The 19,253-nt window shown below is 48.2% G+C and overlaps 2 protein-coding genes across 9 annotated transcripts in view; one reads left to right on the forward strand and one right to left on the reverse strand.

Annotated features, from left to right (window-relative positions):
- Positions 1–14,049, forward strand: part of TCTN1 (tectonic family member 1) — a 31,858-nt gene extending 17,809 nt beyond the window's left edge. For 2 of the 4 annotated variants that reach the window (XM_047696867.1, XM_047696870.1), the window contains exons 7-14: positions 305–331; positions 4,114–4,248; positions 4,991–5,116; positions 5,504–5,589; positions 6,134–6,274; positions 7,474–7,636; positions 9,619–9,744; positions 10,163–11,245. In XM_047696867.1, the coding sequence (XP_047552823.1) occupies positions 305–331; positions 4,114–4,248; positions 4,991–5,116; positions 5,504–5,589; positions 6,134–6,274; positions 7,474–7,636; positions 9,619–9,744; positions 10,163–10,306 (948 nt within the window). In that variant the 3' untranslated portion in view covers positions 10,307–11,245. Of the gene's footprint in view, positions 1–304; positions 332–4,113; positions 4,249–4,990; positions 5,117–5,503; positions 5,590–6,133; positions 6,275–7,473; positions 7,637–9,618; positions 9,745–10,162; positions 11,246–13,912 lie in introns of those variants that run through there. The other 2 variants (XM_047696869.1, XM_047696868.1) reach the window with 2 other exon arrangements.
- HVCN1 (hydrogen voltage gated channel 1) overlaps positions 9,799–19,253 on the reverse strand; it is a 35,739-nt gene continuing 26,284 nt past the window's right edge. For all 5 annotated transcript variants that reach the window (XM_047696872.1, XM_047696873.1, XM_047696871.1 and 2 more), the window contains 4 exons: positions 17,148–17,252; positions 14,015–14,246; positions 11,959–12,071; positions 9,799–11,615 (listed from right to left, as the gene is read on the reverse strand). In XM_047696872.1, the coding sequence (XP_047552828.1) occupies positions 11,550–11,615; positions 11,959–12,071; positions 14,015–14,246; positions 17,148–17,252 (516 nt within the window). In that variant the 3' untranslated portion in view covers positions 9,799–11,549. The remainder of the gene's footprint in view (positions 11,616–11,958; positions 12,072–14,014; positions 14,247–17,147; positions 17,253–19,253) is intronic.

Below are 19,253 nucleotides of genomic sequence, written 5' to 3' on the forward strand. Positions count from 1 at the left end.
CATGTGGAAAGTACCGAATGATTACGCTGAAGCAGGGAGACTTCCTGAGACCAGCTCTGTGGGACTGCTGTATTCTATAAGCTTCCAATATGAAGGAAATGAATATAGAAGGAAGATAAAGCTACCTCTTTGATTATGACATAGATTTGAAAATATGTGGGTTGTAAGTCTTGATTAAGGAAATTCCATTTTCCTCCTTATGAAGTCTTTAATAAGGTGATTATGCCCTTTAACCGGTAGTCTGAAAAAGCAATAAAAATGCTTTTCATTGTACTTAACAAATTTGTTGTTTCTTTTTGTTTAGGTGCCTGGTTTAAGAACAGAGGCAGAGGTAAGAGTATTTCTTGATGGAAAGTAAGCTAGTTTATAATACGTTGTCTTTTTTTTTTTTTTTTAAAGATTTTATTTATTTATTTGACAGAGATCACAAGTAGGCAGAGAGGCAGGCAGAGAGAGAGGAAGGGAAGCAGGCTCCCTGCCGAGCAGAGAGCCCGATGCGGGACTCGATCCCAGGACCCTGAGATCATGACCTGAGCCGAAGGCAGCGGCTTAACCCACTGAGCCACCCAGGCGCCCCTATTTATCTGACAGACAGAGATCACAAGTAGGCAGAGAGGCAGGCAGAGAGAGAGGGGGAAGCAGGCTCCCCGCTGAGCAGAGAGCCCAATGAGGGGCTCGATCCCAGGACCCTGGGATCATGACCTGAGCCGAAGGCAGAGGCCCAACCCACCGAGCCACCCAGGCGCCCCAGTGTGAAGGTGTTTTTCAAACTTGTTTTAGTTACAAAGTTTTTTCAAATGTGATCTCAAGCAGAACTCTCCCAGTGTGTAACTTGGATTGAATCCAAAGCCTCTAGTTGGAGCAGGGGTGGGGGCCAGAGCCCTCCACCTGCCCAGTCTCCCCGTCTCTCTTCTTTTTGGTCCTTCTTTTTTTTTTTTTTTTTTTTTTTTAAAGATTCTACCCATTCATTTGACAGAGAGAGATCACAAGCAGGCAGAGAGGCAGGCAGAGAGAGAGGAGGAAGCAGGCTCCCTGCCGAGCAGAGAGCCCGATGCGGGGCTCGATCCCAGGACCCTGAGATCATGACCTGAGCCGAAGGCAGCGGCTTAACCCACTGAGCCACCCAGGCGCCCCCTTTTTGGTCCTTCTGAGGAATCTTTTGTTTTGTTTTGTTTTGTTTGTTTTTTCTATTTTTTTTTTTCCTTCTGAGGAACCTTGTGGCTCCCAGGAACACAGGGTGAAAACCATATAATAGACTAGCTCTCAAATACCTCCAGCCTCTAGAAAGTGCTTTGATTCTACCATTCAGACCTTGAACTGTCTATGGGGGCAGCAAGCCCATCAGCCTTGTTCATGACATATCTGTAGTGCTAAGGTGGGGCCTAGTATGTATTGGGCACTCAGTGGGTTATGTGTTCATTGAGTAAATGCCTAGGAGATCGATTCAATTAAGCAGGGAAGACCTACTGTGAGGATGATGGGATGTTACGGGAAGGCACGTACTGTGTGCCATATTCTGTTCTAAGTCCTGTGCATGTTTGAAGTCTGTTGTCTCAGCAAGCCTAGGAGGCAGGTCCTGTTCTTGTCCCTCCCTGGGACAGGAGTTACAGAGCAGGGTTAGCTTGATCAAGGCTGTGAGGAAGTGGCAGACCTGGAACAGGAATCCCCAAAGACCTTACTCTCAACCGCGACCCTGGATGAGCTGTACTGTGTGCCAGGCCCCAAGTTACAAGCTTCACGCATATTCTTTCTGTGCACCCCATAGCCATGCAGTCCGGAAGTGGTGGATGGGGGCTTATAACTCAGATCTGTGTGATACCAGAGCTCTAACGGACAAACATGTCAACTCATATCAGAGATTTGCTTGAAGTTCTTTTAAAAGGCAACTTCCAAGATTTGTTAGTTGATGAATATAAATATTGGATCCAGGCTTCTCATTAAATGCAGCCTGTTAGGATTGCCTGGAATAGTTAATATCTATTGAATCTATTGAATCTACCTATTGAATATCTATTAAACCATGACAGATGAAGTTATGGCTCTATAGTTTCATTGTTAAGTATCCGTTATGGGGCGCCTGGGTGGCTCAGTGGGTTATCGGCTCAGGTCATGATCCCAGGGTCCTGGGATCGAGCCCCACATCGGGCTCTCTGCTCAGCAGGGAGCCTGCTTCCCTTCTTCTCTCTCTCTCTGCCTGCTTGTGATCTCTGTCTGTCAAATAAATAAATAAATAATCTTTAAAAAAAAAAAAGTATCCATTAGTCCTTTGCCACAGGGTAGTGTGGGAATGGGATACGGCCGAATAGGACATTCAGGAAACCAGAGTAGCCCTACCATTTTCATTCTGTGACCGTTCCAGTGGCTCTTGATAGACCAGGGCAGCTCTTGTCATCTACACTCGTCCCTCCGTCTTTCCAAAGCTTGTCTAACTTGGTCCCTTTGATTTCTGCCAACCGCGCCCACATACCACTGGAACGGCTCTGTCAGAGGCTGGTGTGGAAGGGTGTGCATTTTCTTGGAAGCCTGCATTATTGCGGAACCAGGGATCAGTAGGTTTGGATAAAGGACTCCAGGGTTGTCTTTTGAGGACATAAGCTGAAGAGCTCATGACCTGGTAGCAAGGGACTGCCTCCATAGCTCTCACACTCATCCACAGGGCTTGTTGCACAGACGGTGTTGTGGGGATTGGTGTTGCCCTCTGGCCACCCTTGTCACATGCAGCTTGTCTTTGCCTCTGAACCATGTCACGTTCTTAGAGGTTTGACTTACAAGGACAGTCACAGGTCTTCTTGGTCATGGGAGCAGACAGCTAAGGACTATTTATTTATCTATAAAATGACAGCTTAAATACTTAGTGATTTTGAATTATAAACAGCATGGTACACAATTGAGGGCACAGTTCAAAGCAATGTAAATGACTAGATACAAGGTAGATTCCTTCCCGAACAGTGGTTTCTAGGTGCTGACATTTAGTGCAGACATCAGATTTGTCACACAGTATGAAGAGGCCCAACTCCTTAGAAGGCTGAGCCATATAAAGGATTGCTTGCTGCTTGTCACTCTGCTGCCAGTGGCCATAAATGAAAGATGTCCTTTAATAGCGTTGGGTTATTCAGGACTTCCTGATTCTGCGTGAAAGATTTGTCTCTGTTTTCTCTTCCCATGATCCCACCACCCAGTATGTACATGTAAGGGTGTGTGTAGAGGTTGTGCATGAATTGAGTCAAGCTGTGTATAGGGAGGGTATGGGGATTAGGGGGATGTGTCCTGGGACTGTGGAGCACGTGCACGTGTGTGTACAGAGCGACTGCGCTGACTGGTAGGAGCTGTGCTGTGGTGGGGAGCACATGCACGCGTTGGGTGGTGTGATGGAGCTGTGAGTGTGTGTGAATGAGCTATAATTCACATACCATAAAACTCACCATTTTTAAGTGTACAATTCAGTGTTTTTTTGTGCATTCACAAGGTTGTGCAACCATCACTACCACCTACTTCCAGAACATTTTCATCACCTCAGAAAGAATGCCTGTGCTCATTAGCCAGCTCTCCTCATTCTTCTCCACTCCTCTCCCTCAGCCCCTGGGCAGCCACTAATCTACTTTCTGTCTCTACGAGTTTGCCTGTTCTAGACATTTCCTATAAATGGGCTCATGTAATATGTGACCTTTTTTGTATCTGGCTTCTTTCACTTAGTATGTTTTCAAGATTCATCTATGTGGTGGAATGAATCAGCCCTTTATTCTATTTTATGGATATACGATATTTTATTTTTCCATTTATCAGTTGATGGACATTTGCATTGTTTTCGGTTTCTGGCTGTATGACTGCTGCTGAGAACATTTGTGTACAAGTTTTTGTGTGAACGTAGGTTTTCGGAGAGAACCACTTTTCAAGTTTGGGTTATATTCTCTAGTATTTCTATGTACAGGCATGTACGTGTAAACATCTGCATTTTTGCGAGTGTACAGTTGGAGTATGCGTGTTGTGCTGTTGCGTGTTTTTCCCTGCTCGGCAGTGTGTTCGCGGAGGTTTATCTTCAGGCTCTTGTCACTGTGACCCATTCATCTCTGCGGGGCAGTGTCCTCCGTGAGCCAGCTCTCCTTCACTTCGCAGATCCCTGTCACTGTTCAGTCCGTCCTCGTGCAATCTCTGAATAAAACACTGACCCGGCTGGAGGACACGGTCAGATTGAACCAGATTCTGGTCGAGGCTGGGGATGTTAAAATCTGCACTAACGTCGTTCTCGAGGTAGGTGCCCGATTTGGCGCGGAAAGCTGAGTCTGTGTGTGGCAGACTCCAGCCGCGTGGTCCTGAGGGGTCACTGGATGCCCTCCGCAGAAGGTTCTGGCTCATCCTGGGATATTGGTTCTTGACTTGCCCTCCTGCTTGCCGGCCCGCTGTACCATTAGAGGATGCTTCTTTAGGTAAGGGCTCTGAAACAGTCACGTGTGATTTTCCTCCACAAACCTAGGAACTTTCAAGAATATGTCAGAATGTGTTTTCTTTTTTTTTTTTTAAAGATTTTATTTCTTTGACAGATCACAAGTAGGCAGAGAGGCAGGTAGAGAGAGAGAGAGAGGGAAGCAGGCTCCCCGCTGAGCAGAGAACCCGATGCAGGACTCGATCCCAGGACCCCGAGATCATGACCTGAGCCGAAGGCAGAGGCCTAACCCACTGAGCCACCCAGGCGCCCCAGAATGTGTTCTTGTTGCTGTTGTTTTAACACATTTCCCCTGCAGAGATCGATCACGTTCTGTTCAAACCTGCTGATTGGGAATTCCTGTAACTAGGTAGAGAGAGGCTCAAATGGCCCTGGCAGCGGGGGTGGTGCTGAGGCGTTACCTCCCGAAAGCTGAGGGGACAGGAGAGACAAGCTTCCATGAGTGGAGAAATGGGAAAGGACTTGCCCGCTCTATGTACTTTGAGGTCCCGATGCAGCTACCGAAACGCAGCAGGCACAGGTGTGTGTGGAGTTCCCTCTTGTTTTCAGGTGAAGTACAGCATCACGTACACAGACGCAGGGGAGGTAGCCCAGGCTGGCCTCGCTCTCCTCCTGGGGACGGTGAGCCGGGCAGTGGTTGCACTCGAGCAGAAGTTTGAAATTTATTTCATTCAGGTGAGTTTGATCAATGTTGTACATGTATTTAATTGCAAGTCAAAAAATCATATCTTCTTAGTGAAAAAAAAAATCTGTTGCGAAGTCTTACCGTCTTTCCACCTCTACTAAACAAAGGGCTTTATGTAGCCTGTGTTTGTAACAAAATCAGGCAGAGTCCTTGTATCTTTTTCCTTTCCTGGAATAAGATTCTCTTCCACGGGAGCTCCTTCTTTTATAGAACGATGCACTCCTACACTCAGCAGATATATTTATAGGTCTGAGTAGGGGGAGAAATTCTTTTATTGGTTAGAAATCCCAGATTTGACTGTGAGAAGTGTTTTATTTTCACCCTATTTCCTTATTAAAATGAGGATTATGGGGGGGCATTTCTCCATTGTCTTTCAGCAAAATACAAAGCCAGTTCCTCTCAGCGGAAACCCTGGTTATGTTGTGGGGCTCCCATTAGCTGCCGGATTTCGGCCTCAGAAGGGATATCCTTTTTGGTTCTGTGGAGAAGGCTGATTTCCCGGTCTATGTGTGTGTGGTGCTCTTCCCTTTATTGCTGAGGGTCCTGGGGGCTGGAGGTTAGTTTTGGCCTGGACTCCTTGGAGGGGGGTGCTCTAGGGGTGGTGGGTCTGCTGCACAGCAGACAGGGCCATGTGGACACTGGTGGTTGGAGGTGGAACAGCATGGCCCAGGGAAATGTGTTTTATAATGAAAATCTTAGGACGGAAAAGTTGACAGACTTTTAGATATATTTAATTACACACGCAAGCAGAAACTCTTAAATTTAGTCATTTGGAAAACTTGGAATGATTTTGGAGGAACAGCTTCTGAGGATTTTTCTTCTGAGAATCTACTCAAGGAAAATAGAACTATTTTTTGCTCTGCCCCGGGAAATAACTGTCAAGATCACAGAGGCCCAGAGAAGGGATATTTGGGTTTCAGTCATGTCTCATGTCACACACCTGTCACCATGGTCTGAGAATCAGACTGCTTTAGTCCTGGGTGATAGTCCCTTAACTTTCTGTGAATATCTGGGATTATTCAGACCACGAACAGATTCGGACAACTTACTATTCTTCGTAGCCTAGCCGAGCAAGATTGCTTCGCAGTGGAGGGGATCCGGGCCCCAGTATTATTTGGTTACGACATGCAGTCTGGCTGTAAACTAAGGTAAGAGAAGAACTTGCTGCTTTTGGAACTTGTCTGAGTTGATCAAATCTCCGTATAAGCCAGCGAGCACCTGTGAAAGCTGCGGTGTGACCCGTTAGCACTAGTGACTGTACTTGTGTTTTCTAATTGTAATTTTCACAACCATAAACCATTTGTCGTGATTCAGAGGAAAACTGTTGCAGTCATTTTTCCGGTCACGTGTGGCAGGGTACAAATCCCAAGGCTTTTGTAGGTTTTAAGGTTGCACAGCACTTGAGGTCACAGTAAAAATACTTTGCTTGAAAGTCCTTCCAGTATTTCTGAATCTTAATATACGTATTGCAACAAACCCAAGGAGAAGAAGCCTGAATGTGACCTCTGTTTTTATCTTTTTACTATCAAACGTATATATAGTGTCAAATGTTAAACAGTCCTGCATGGCTTATAAAGACGCCAGCTCCTACCCTCATTTCTCCCACTCTGCAGGCAATCACTTGCAGCTCTTATAGCTGATTTTTTGGAAATTTACTGCCAAATCTGTCGATAACCTATATGTAAAAACCTAACACTTTGGTTTTATGAATTGTTGAGTTCCCACTATGGAAGACAAGATTTGTCTCCCCTTTCTTCCCCTACCCTACCATACAGTCACTTACCATCCCTACGTCCCCCTAAGGTAATTACATCATTGTTTTGTTAGACTAACAGACACCATTTACATTATTCGTTCTGATCCGTTTAGACCAGTATTTCTCAAAAGGTGTTCCTTGGATTACATTTCCAAAGAGGCAGTAGGGATATGTCTGTGGCCCAGTTAATGTGTTTGAGGAACACCAGATTGAAGTTAAAAACAACAATTCCTTACTATAAGGACTTCTCAGAGCCTTTAATATGGTGAGCCTTTAATATAAGAGCCTTTAATACGGTGTGCTCCAGGAGGGACATAGGAATGCAATATTTCCCAAACTTTTGGTCACAGAACTCTCCTTGTACAGAGCCTCTCAATGGAACGCAGTTTGGGAAACATTGTTTTGTTTCTCCCTGGCCATTGTTTTGTTTCTCCCTGGGCAAGGCCAGAAGAGATTTGGCTTCTGTCAAATAATCCGTTTGGCGAGAGAGAATAAGGCAACTGGTGAGGGCATGCGTGCTGTTGAGGCCTGTGAGAACTGTTGGAATGAACGACAGCCCCATTCCACTGACCTCTTTCTCCTTCCCAAAAGACTGCCCAAAGCCATGACGTGCCAGCTCGCAGTGCGGAGAGTGAAGAGCCTCCTGCAGGGCCAAGGCTTCCCGGACTATGTGGCCCCTTTTGGAAATTCCCAGGCCCAGGATGTGCTGGACTGGGTACCGGTCCACTTCATCACCCAGGCATCCCACATGAAGGTAAAGGGGAAGTTGAAGGCCACCTGTGAGTTGTGTCTCTTCCTCCCACTGCTCCTCGGCCCCCGGGGTTGGGGGGGGGTAGAGGCAGCTGGGGGAGCCACCTGTTGAGGCAGCCGGTGGCTCTGGGCAGGAACCCCGGCTTTGTTATCAGCTGGGCCTGGGGCTTGAAAACGGATTTTGCCCTTTGTTAGCTCTCTTGCCTTTGAGGCTTCGAGCTGTTTCTTCGTCTGTGAAATAGGGAGTGAGATCTATAGTATCAGCCTCATATGGTTGTTGAGTTCAATGAGGTAACATCCGCGGGGCCTCGGGGTAGCTCCAAACATAGGGATTCACCACCGTCCTGACTGTTCCCGTGATCATTGGTGTGACATGAGGCATCGTCCTGGGACGGAGGAGTGTGAGGACTGTGGCAAGAAGGGAGACTGCTCCTTGGGCGCCGCTGTCCCGGCCGTTGTTCCCTGGTCTATGAAGGCGGCCCACACGTGAGGGCTTTCCATTCCAAAGTGCCCCGGAGAGTTTCATGGAAGTCGACACCCTACAAAGAGGTTCCTGATCACACGTGATTCCTCTGCCCACCTTTCTCTTTTGTCTCAGCCGTCAGAGTGTGGGCGGCTGCTCTCCTGCTTATCCTTTAATCGCCCAGCTTTTGCTGGTGGCGGCTTCTCAGGCCTCTCATTATCTGCTTAGCATATTTATAGCCGGGGGACAATGGGGTGAGCACTCGCTCTCCAGCTCCCATCCGGCCCTCCTCCTGAGCCCCCGGCAGAGCCCGCTGATGACTCAGTCCCTGCTGTTCAGCGGCTCAGTCTTGGCTCAGTTCTGCGGCCTCAGTGAAGCAGGCGCCTGGCTTCTGGCTTCTCAGAGATGGGTGAAGACATTGTTGCTGCCCCCTCAGAAGGGAAAACAGGTTGGGAGGAGAGGCAGCGCAGACATGTGCACTGTCGGGGTCTGTGCTGGTGCAGGGAGCTCAGAGGCCTAGAGCAGGTTTTGCACCTACCTTGCAGGAAACTCAGGGGGCAGCGGCCCCCGAGCCTGCGCCAGGCCTGCGTCTGCTGGCTGCGTGTTGCCTCTTCTAATAACAGATCCTCACAGACTTTTCCAGCCTGCAACCTTCCTAAAAGGCAGTTCCCAGCTAAGGAGTTCCATTCGTGCCTTTTTGGCAGGAACCAAATTTAGCAGGCTTGCTAGCTTTTCATGCCCTGAAGAGGCATATTTTAAAAAGCTTGTTTTTGTGGGAAAATTTAAAACATACACAGAAGTAGAATATTACAGTAGAATTCCTTCTACCTGTCATGCAGCTTCAGTGGTTATCACATTTGCCAACAAACACGATGTAAAGGCCCGGGACAAGGTTGGGAAGGCCCTGGCCCCCATGGCCACTCTTCCCGGGGCAGAGGCCTCAGGCCTGCTCCCACATCTCCAACCTACTTGGGTCACACGGAGAATTCAGAGTTCGTATCTTTTACGGCTCATGGACTCCACTGTGTGTCATCCACCCCCAACCCCGTGTAACAACAGCTTAATCGCCAAGTGATGAGGTTAAATAAAGGAAAGCATTTATATTTCTTCTGGATAGCAATTGGGTTTAACTTCTATGACTAATGCCATCCTCTCCCTCCTCCCCACCCAATGCCAGCTTCTCCCCTCAGGAATCTCTGAGCCGGATGAAGTCGGGCCGTTAAGGCCCAAGGTTCCATGGTTTGGTGTTGGGAGCTCCACAACTTCCAAGTAATACTGGCTTCTTCCAAAACAGGAGAGGATGGAAAAATGATGCTTTAGGTGTTAAAATATTTTTGGAGCATTGAGTACTTGAAAATATGTGCTCTCAGCTGTTTTTAACTGAACTTCGAGTCTCTTCACTCTCTTGTTCAGAACATTTTGTAATATGTGAAACATTTTATAATTAAAACTCTGAACTGCAGATTAAGTTTGACATGGGGTTGTGTAATGTTCAGATTGATTAATGGCATTTTGTTGTGTAGGACTCTTGCCAGCTCCCTGTTGCTTTGGTGATAGAAGTGAAGTGGACTAAATACGGGTCCTTACTAAACCCACAAGCTAAAATAGTAAATGTGACTGCAAGTCTCCTCTCATCCTCCTTTCCTGAGGTAGGTCTAACTTGGGTTTTAAGGTCTGGGTAAAGATGTGAGTCCAGACAAAACTCAAGTGTGATAATGAAATTTATTTTGTGAGAGAATTATTGAACTTTAATCTGAATTCTTAAAACAATTCAGCAATCATTTTATTAGAGAAAAAAATCCCACTGACAACAGTTGACACTAGCATTCTTGTTCAGATTTGATCTTTAAAGTTCTTTGAAAATGGAGTTGTGACTGACACTGGTGGGTTAGGACAACCTAGGGAAAAACTCTCTCACCCAAGTGAGCAGCCAAGGAGCCCTCCGCATGCCTCGGAGAGGCACCGACCCTGCTGGGCCGAAGGGAATGCAGCCTGTCCCTGCTTTGTTATCCTGAGCACGTGAGCGCATGCCGAAAGGCAGGGCTTGCGACACTCTTTTCATTACAGACCAACTCAGGAAATGAGAGGACGGTTCTCATTTCCACTGCGGTTACTTTTGTGGACGCATCTGCACCTGCCGAGGCAGGCTTCAGAGCTCGGCCAACCATCAACGCCAAGCTGCCGTTTAATTTCTTCTTTCCGTTTGTTTGACGTAAGTTGCTAATCGCCTCTAGAATCGCATGCTGTAGGGCCTGGACTCCTTGGAGACATCCTGGTATTCTACCTCTGACCCATGGGGTTACCCTCCGACCACACACTACCCCTCTGCCCTCACTCCCCTCCTTTTGGAAGTTTTATTCTCCTCGGTTGGATCTTAGAACGGGGCACCGTCTGGTCTTGGTGATTTCCAGTCCCATCAGCACGTAGGTCACGTGCGGAAACCAAACTGCACCTTTGGGAAGATGGTAAAGGGCACAGACCCGGAAGTAGAGCAGGTGTCGAGGGTTTGTCCAGCTTATGCGTCCTCTGCTTCAGTGTGAGTTATTTTTAAAATACTCATTGTTTGTAGTTCAGGTTTTCTTTTCAGGTCCCACGGAAATGAGTACAAAAATAGCAAAATACTGTATATAAAATCATGCAAGTAGCGGACTCGGCCTCATGAGGGGATCTTCCCCCCAGTGTCTTCATTCTGTGGAGTCTTGGGTCTAATTGCTGTTTCAGTGGCAGGCACCGGAGCTCTACATGTGGTGGGCTGCACGGGATGCCACAGAGCAGTTCCAAGCAGTGGATGCTGGAAAGGATAGAGTAGGAGGGCCCAAGGGAAGGAGTTTCTTTTATATGTTAATTGTACAGTAATTGAGAAAAATGTTGTCAGGAGGTAGAACAAGGTAGAGCCAGTTAGAAGATGGAGGCTGCAGAGGAGGGGGCTGGGTACCAGAGAACAGCTCTCTGGCGGAATCTGCACGGAGAGGAGTTGTTTAGAACAGCTTAAGATGGTAAGACTTTTCTAGAATGGGCTGGTAGCTAAGGTAGCTTCCTTTCCTCTTTTGTCTTTCAGAATGCTCATATGAAAGGATGCCTTGGTTCCTCATACATGTGAAATGTGAAAAAGTATATTTGATGAGATTAAATTTTATATACAACTTCGTACTTTTCCAGCTTTGTCGTTCATTTCATTGTCGTTCATTTCAACGTGGGAAGATATAGTTTGTGGTACATTGTGATACGGGGTGAGAATGGGATGGGAAGCTCTTGGTCATGCCAAGACAGAGCAAGCCTTCCCACAGACTTTCCCTCCCAGCCCCCCAAACCCGAGCTGGGTGGGGTGAGGCAAAAGCATCAAACCAAACCTCTCCCTGAAATGGCCCCAGGAGGGACAGCTGTCTTTGTTATCAGAGGTACACACCCCTGAGGCAGGGGTCTTCTCTTTGGGATGGAGCAGGCAGGCACACGTCTAGTTGACCTCAGGAAGGAGTCCGTTCTGTCTCAATAGCTTGTTCAGTCTTTCAATTTCTCGTTCCTATCATTACAAAAGCAGATAATAACTCAGTTTACCTGCCGCACCTCACCAGGGATGTGACAACCATTCAGTGGGCCCCAAGGACGCAAAACTGAATGACTGCTACGCTCCTGGTGGGGTCTGCTAGCGGACCTGCCACAGTCAGCTGGGGTCCACTGGGGGACAGCAGTGACGAGAGGTCCTCAGGGAGGGGCACCTGGCACAGCTCTGGGGAAGGAGGCGATGCCTAATCTGAAAGGACAAGGAAGACTGAGCCAAGGGCAGTGTCCAAGCAAGGACCTGGCAGGGAGAAGCACCGTGCTAAAGGCAGACAGATGGCATTTTCCCAAAAGTGTCTTCTTACCTTTTCAGAGCAGCTGAATTCAAGGTGTTGGATCTTGGCGGCCAACTGTATATTTATCTGTTTTAACCTCAGCAGCTGCCGTTCTGAACGTGTCTTAACTGAGATAATTATTCCTGTAAAATAATTGAGGGTCTCAGTGACACAGGTTTGTGATTTAACCACTTGAAAAGAAACCTCTGTCCTCCTTCCGAGTGTGTACAGTTGGGCAGAACGGTGGCAGACAAAACAGTCCGTCGCTTAAAGGCATTAGAACCAGGAAGGTCAGATTTTTCATTTCTGAGCTCCTCACTAACCAGTAGGGAAATATTTCCCTCCAGCTCACACGGGCCAAGAAATCCTTTATTGGTCGCTTGGCCAGATGAGTGTTAAACAACCTCACACAGAGCTTGTTGACGACAGCGCCGCTGCCCAGCCGTCAGACCGCCGCTTCTGGTTTCCCGCCTCCCACAGGCACAGCCAGTCGGGTTTAGCTGTCAGGTGAACAACTAAGGCTTGGCCAACAGAGGGGACATCAGCCTTGTCTGATGGCTCCCACATGCCCACGTCACAGTGGGGACGTGGCCTCAAAAGAATGTGTAGCAACTGGGGATGCTCCGTGCCTTCCAAGTGAGAGCGACTATGTCTGGACTTGGTAGGCGTGAGGCCCGGGAGCACTGGCTCCTTGTCACTGGCATTCTTGGTTGTCTGAGTCCAACTGAAGCCTGTGTTGCTTTTTTAGACCTCTCATGTCCTGCCACAAAATTTGATGGCAGTGCAACAGTGGGCATTAGGCAGTCCTGTGGCCTGCCACCATCCAGACCAAGAAAATGAACAAATCTCAGGGATTTGGTTTTATCTGCAAAAGCAAATCTCACCATGGTGTGATACGAGAGTAAAGGGTAGTAACTGTGTTCATGAGTCGTTCACCGTAATGGTTTATCTACCTCCGTGATATATAACCTTTGCACAGAGCGTTCTTCTATTAAATGAGTAATCAATTAGCATAAGCATATTCAATAGTAAGTGAAAAACTTCCTTTATTTCCCTTGACAGAGCCCAAATGAATATTCTTAATGGGCTTTCATGAGTAGATCCACACTGGCTCCTAAAGCCAGGGGGAGCCCCCGGTGCCCACGGGCAGAGCCCCTTACCCAGTCCTGCGTCGGAGACGTGACACTCCTGCCAGCAGGCGAGGCTGGGACAGGACCCACCGCGCTGCCCAGTGAAGGAGCGCCGTGTCAGAGGACAGGCCTGCCTCACTCGCTCACTGGCGATGACTGAGCCTGTCGTGCTGGGCCCTCGTCTAGGGACTCCCAAGCCAGCTGGACACCCAAATCACCGGGTAGCGCTTCAAAAATAGACACCCTGTGAACAGTCTACACCAGACTTCAAGAAGCACTGGAGGTGACTGTCATGGGGTGGGTTCACAGCATTTGGGCACCTCTGACTAGGGTTCGTTCCCCAAGAGCTGAGCAGTTAACGGCAGGAACATAGGTGTGTGTGAGGAACAGGACCTCCACCATTTCCCCAAGAGTGTTCCCTACAGCCAAAGTCTACGACAGGCTAACAGGTGTTACTTCCCCGGAAGTGTCTACTTGGTCAATTTGGGGAACTCGGCGTTCTGTCTTCCTCATGCCCACAAGTGCTCCGACTTCCTCGAAAGAGCAGAATCTAGTGTCCAGCATTTCTCAGCTTGCTTCATCCTTTCTGGATGGTGCCCTTCCGAGGGGGATGGGATTCGGTAGAACATTCTTTAGGAAACACCAAATTAAAAACAAAGGTGTTCTCAGAATCAAGCTGGAGGGACTTAATCAAAGCTTAGTCTGACCCTGTCTACAAATACCTTCTAATAATCATGAAAACGAGGCCTAATGGAGAAACGTGGTTCCTCTTAAAGCACCTGTAACTTGATATAAATTTGTAGCCACAGAGGCAGTGGTGGGACACCGAATCAGACCACTTCATTTTTCTCTAGAAAACACCAGCCAGGAAGAGGAGGAACCATGACCTCTGGGTCCAGTCCCAGGCTCCGCCCAGCCAGCTGTCCCTCTGTGGCCTGGGAGGACAGGGGACATACCGTTGATGATCCGGGCCACCCGCCACAGCCGGAGCAGAATCAGCAGGCCAAGAGCCTCAAACTGGTGCTTCTGGAACAGGAGGATAAAGTCGAGGATGAAGGAAACCACCACCACAAGGGCGTCCAGAATTTCAAACTTGTGGTGAAAGAACTCCATGCGGAAGACAAATAATTTAAAAAAAATCTCCATCATAAAGAAGGTCAGGATGGCAAAGCTCATGTAGTGGAAGACCTGGAGAGGACAGAAGAGGCACAGTGAGAACAGGTCCAGGGCTAACCACAGGCCGGGGCAGGGCACACATACACACACGCTGGGCTGCAGAGCACCTGCCTGGGCACCACAGAGCGAACGCACTTGACCCGTCCCAAACGCCCCAGGGGCTGTTCTCTGACTGGGGCCACAGCTGCGACACCACAGACAAGGGCAGTTGGGCAATGGCAGGTTTGAAAACCACCATGCCCTTCGGCCCAGTAATTCCAAATGCTAGTATTTCATCCCATAGCTCTGCTCACACGGGCACAAAGGCATGTTGTAGGGATCTTTGCTGTAGCATCATTTGGAGACATAAGATTTTCTACCTTGTTCATAGAATAGAAATTCTATTGGAGGGCACTTGTCAAATGCATTATAGTCCCTCCATATGGAGCGCTATGCAACTGTTAAAGACCAAGGCTGACTCCTAGGTATTGACTAAAAATGATTACTTAGGTAGATGGTAATTGAGGAGGGTTCCTGGATCTTGATTTAGAAATACTAGCTCTTGGGGCGCCTGGGTGGCTCAGTAGGTTAAGCCTCTGCCTTCGGCTCGGGTCGTGATCTCAGGGTCCTGGGATCGAGCCCCCCATCGCGTTCTCTGCTCGGCAGGGAGCCTGCTTCCCCCCTCTCTCTCTGCCTGCCTCTCTGCCTACTTGTGTTCTCTGTCAAATAAATAAAATCTTTATAAAAAAAGAAATACTAGCTCTCAGTAAAGTAACCATTTCCATTCTAGGACAGGGAAAGTACAAAGGCAGCTGGGACATTATTTGGGGCCAGAAAGCAAGAAAATGCTCAAAGACTACATAGTCATCTTAAAAGGATAGAGCAGTTAGTCTGAAGAGACAGTGACAAAATTTAGTAGGACAATTTGGACCCTGAACAGAATGACTATGATTGTAATACAATGAATAAAAAAAAAAATTCATGAGTCCTTGGTGATACATACACATATGGGAAAAAAGGAAAGCTCTTCTATATATGTATAAAACCAACAAAACCACCCACCTACCAGATGTAGAATGAATGCCAGAAATCCCAGTTCGCATCCCCCAGTGTACTCACTGTCAGGTGGATGTGAACTGGGGAAGAGGATCTTTGCACAGCAAATTCTAACTGCAAAGGGAAAGTGGCCCTGGACAGTGGAAGAGCTCACACTTTCTGCCTTTGGTGATGCCAGCGAGTATCCCTGTAGTGACATGCCATGCTGTAAAGGAAACAGCCCACTAGCTAAACGCTCTTGCTTACAGAGCCTCTGGACCCAACCTCTGATGCACGGGGATTAAGAGAACAAGTTGAAGGACCTCTGGAGAAACAGACAAATCCAGAACGTGGGACACACTACGAGATGACTGGCTGGACTCGGGGGGGCGGAAAGAAGGTGAGAGAGTGATGCCTGGGTCAGTCGGTTAAGCATCTGCCCTTGGCTCAGGTCCATGATCCCAGGCTCCTGGGGATCGAGTCCCAATCAGGCTCCTTGCTCAGCAGGGAGTCCACCTCTCCCTCTGCGGGCTGCTCCCCCTGTTTGTGCTCTCTGACAAATAAATAAAACTGTAAAAGAAAAAAAAGAAAAAAAAGGTGGGAGGACTCTTCTAAATTAAAAGAGCCTGAGGAGATATAACCAAGTATCGTATTAGAAGTCTGGATTCTAGTTTGGGGAAAAAAAAAAAGCATTAGAACATATTTTTGGGACAAATGAGGAAATTTGAATATAAGCTGCTCATTATGGAATTACTGATAATTTTTTAGGGGTGATAATTTTTTAGGGGCAATTATGGTTCTGTAGGAGAAAGACCTTATTCTTAGGCATTTTGAAGTATTTGTGTCCTGATGTCTAACTTACCTTCAAATGGTTGAAAATACATGGGTGTGTTTATGGATATACAGAGGATAAAATAAATGTAGCGAAAAGTATATTTGTCATTTTTCATAATAAAAAGTTGAGGAAAAAGGCACAAGACAGCCACCTGAGTAGCTCAGTTGGTTAAATGTCTGCCTTTGGCTCATGATCCTGGGCTGTGGGGGGGTGGGGGGGGTCCCTGCTCAGCAGGGAGCCTACTTCTCCCTCTGACCCTCCCCTCTGCTTGTGCTCTCTCTCTCTCTCTCAAAAGAAAAAATCTTAAAAGATAGTACAGCAGGTATGTCACTGATCATGTTAAAAGTAGAGGGAGAGGAAAAATATTCACCCATCCGTGGAAGGCCTCGGGCCGGCCACAGAGGAAGAGCCAGCAGCTGCCTTGGGAAGCCTGCGCAAATGTCTGGGATGGGCTCAGGCAGAAGCTGTGAATTGGGGAATAAACAGCGGGCAGATCTCCAGCATAGGGACCACGTCAGAATATTGACAGGCCAAGAAATAGCTCATCTGCCATTAAAGATGGGACAGTATCCCTTTCCTGGTCAGACCCTCCCTCTAGAAGCAGTGACGATGCCTCAGCTCAGCGGTCTAGCACCACTCGAGATTCGAGCCTTTGAGTGAAATGAGGTTTCCTGCTTATAGTAAATGCTTGTCTATAATTTGGAAAGAAGACATTTTCTCTGCTCTTTGATTAGAAGCACCCAATCAACTCTGTTAAGGACTTGGTACTCCCAGAAGGGTGCTCTCTGTCCCCCTCTGCCCACCTCCGGAAAGACACAAGTGAATGGTATTTTTTTTTTTTTTAAGATTTTATTTATTTATTTGACAGACAGAGATCACAAGTAGGTAGAGAGGCAGGCAGAGAGAGAGGAAGGGAGGCAGGCTCCCTGCTGAGCAGAGAGCCCCATGTGGGGCTTGATCCCAGGATCCTGGGACCATGACCTGAGCCAAAGGCAGAGGCTTAACCCACTGAGCCACCCAGGCGCCCATAAGTGAATGGTATTAACGGGCCGCTGGCCCCCTACCTTGGCAGCGTAGTCATTCTTATCAAGCTCGATGATCTTTAGGTCCAGAATGAGCTCAGCAAGGACCAGGAGGGCATCCAGAATGACCAGGCAGATGATGATAACCTGTAGACGAAGGGAAGGAGCGAGAAACCGTGAGACCTAAAAAGGGACCCTCCTTCCATCTTTAAGGGCCAGAAACATCTAGGGAAAACCACTGGGTGAAGATGCCAGGGATGGAAGGCCGCTGCCCACAGCTGCACACCTTCCAGGCCTGTGGGACCCCCGGGGCAGTGCCTGTCATCCCAGATCTGCTCTGCCTGGCTCACTGAGTGACAGTCACCACTGGTCCTCCGTATTCATTCATTGTTTCTCAGCATCTCTCAAGCCAAACTGCTAATTCCTAGATGGCAAAAAAAATTTTTTTAAGTTTTAATTTTCCTATTTCTGGAGGTTTTCTTGCCAGGGTACACCCAGAACAGATGCTCAATAGATAATTAAAAAGATCCGCCTCAGAGATCTGAGTCATGGAAGTCCCTCCAGGGACTGCCATCCTTGAGGCAGTTGGATTAAGTGACGTCCACCGTCCACATAACAGGCTCGTGGGGGGGGGGGGTGATGGGCAGATGGTGGGGACAGGGTGCCGGGAGTGTGCACTCTCACCGACAGTGGGGAACCCAGCGCGACAGGTGGTGAAGACACTGCTGGGGGCCCTAATGGCAGGGTGGTAGAAACAGCAATGGAAGAAGCCCAACAGACAGTGTGTGACCCCTCTCTTCCCTTGGGAATTCTGGACAACCCCCCCCCCCCCCCCCGCCACTGCCTTCCTCGGGACCCTGCTTCCTCCATCTGACACGCTCAGGTGGATTCAATGGGATCATCTGCCATTTTCTCGCCAGTGCCGGCACCTTCAGGTGAACCGAACAGGCCTTGGCAAAAATGGACTAGTAAACCTCCTGACCACTTCAGCCCCTAGCTAATCACTTCAGTAATTAAAGCGTTCGAGCATGTGGTTTACTGTGAAAACTGCACGGCAAAGTAATGACGTTTTCACACATATCCAAATTCCATAGCTCAATAAAGATTCAAGCCTCTGGCGGGTGGTTTTTCCTTTTTCTTTCTTCCTTCATCCTTGGTTTTATTTTAAAGCTAACAGGACATGAGAGCTCATCTGGTCTAAAACCAAGGCACAGAGACATCAAAAACAGAGTGAATTTTTAGCCATAAAAAGGAAGGAGCCCTGGGCGCCTGGGTGGCTCAGTGGGTTAAAGCCTCTGCCTTCGGCTCAGGTCATGATCTCAGGGTCCTGGGATCGAGCCCCGAATTGGGCTCTCTGCTCAGCGGGGAGTCTGCCTAACCCCCATCCTGCCTGCCTCTCTGTCTACTTGTTATCTCTGTCAAATAAATAAATAAAATCTTAAAAAAAAAAAAAAAAAAAAAAGGAGCCCCTGCCACACACCACCGTGGGAGTGTGCAGCAAAGCCACAAGTCCGAGAGCAGCAGCTAGACCCAGAACAGGCCAATCCGTACCCGCAGCAGATCAGCGGTATCTGAGGTCTACTGTTTGATGGGTACCGGATCTCCTTTTGGGATGATGGAAACATGATGGAAAAGATAGTGGTGCTGGCTGCACGGCATGTGGAAGTGCCACATAAATGCCACTGAATGAATTACTGACTACAATGACCAACTTTATGTGAGTTCCTCAGTTAAGAAGAGCCAGACAGACTGACCCAAGGTCACAAAACTACAATGCCTGGGTCCCGGTGCTGGCCTCTGTTAACTAATCCCCAGACCCTGAATGGGTCACTTCACAAGGCAGTGCTGTTTCAGAGGGGAATCACGTCACAAAGAGAAACGCCAAGAATTCAGGGAAGCTGGTTAATTCCGCATCCAGAAGGGGCGAAGGGGGCCGGGCCCAGCAGGAGCAGGCAGTGGTGTGGCGCGCTGGCCCTGGGCCCGCTCCCGTGTTAGCCTCCCCCAACCCTGGCCCACCTCTCAAGGCGAATGAGCCTCCCATGGGAATGCTAATGTCCTCTTGGGGAAAATGGGGCTGACCACATTTTTCTCCCTCGAATGACAGCAGGAGCATGACCTTATAAGGTAACGTGTGATGGGTGCTTAGTA

The sequence above is a fragment of the Lutra lutra genome, chromosome 12, assembly GCF_902655055.1.
Source record: "Lutra lutra chromosome 12, mLutLut1.2, whole genome shotgun sequence".
NCBI classification, from domain to species: Eukaryota; Metazoa; Chordata; class Mammalia; order Carnivora; family Mustelidae; genus Lutra; species Lutra lutra.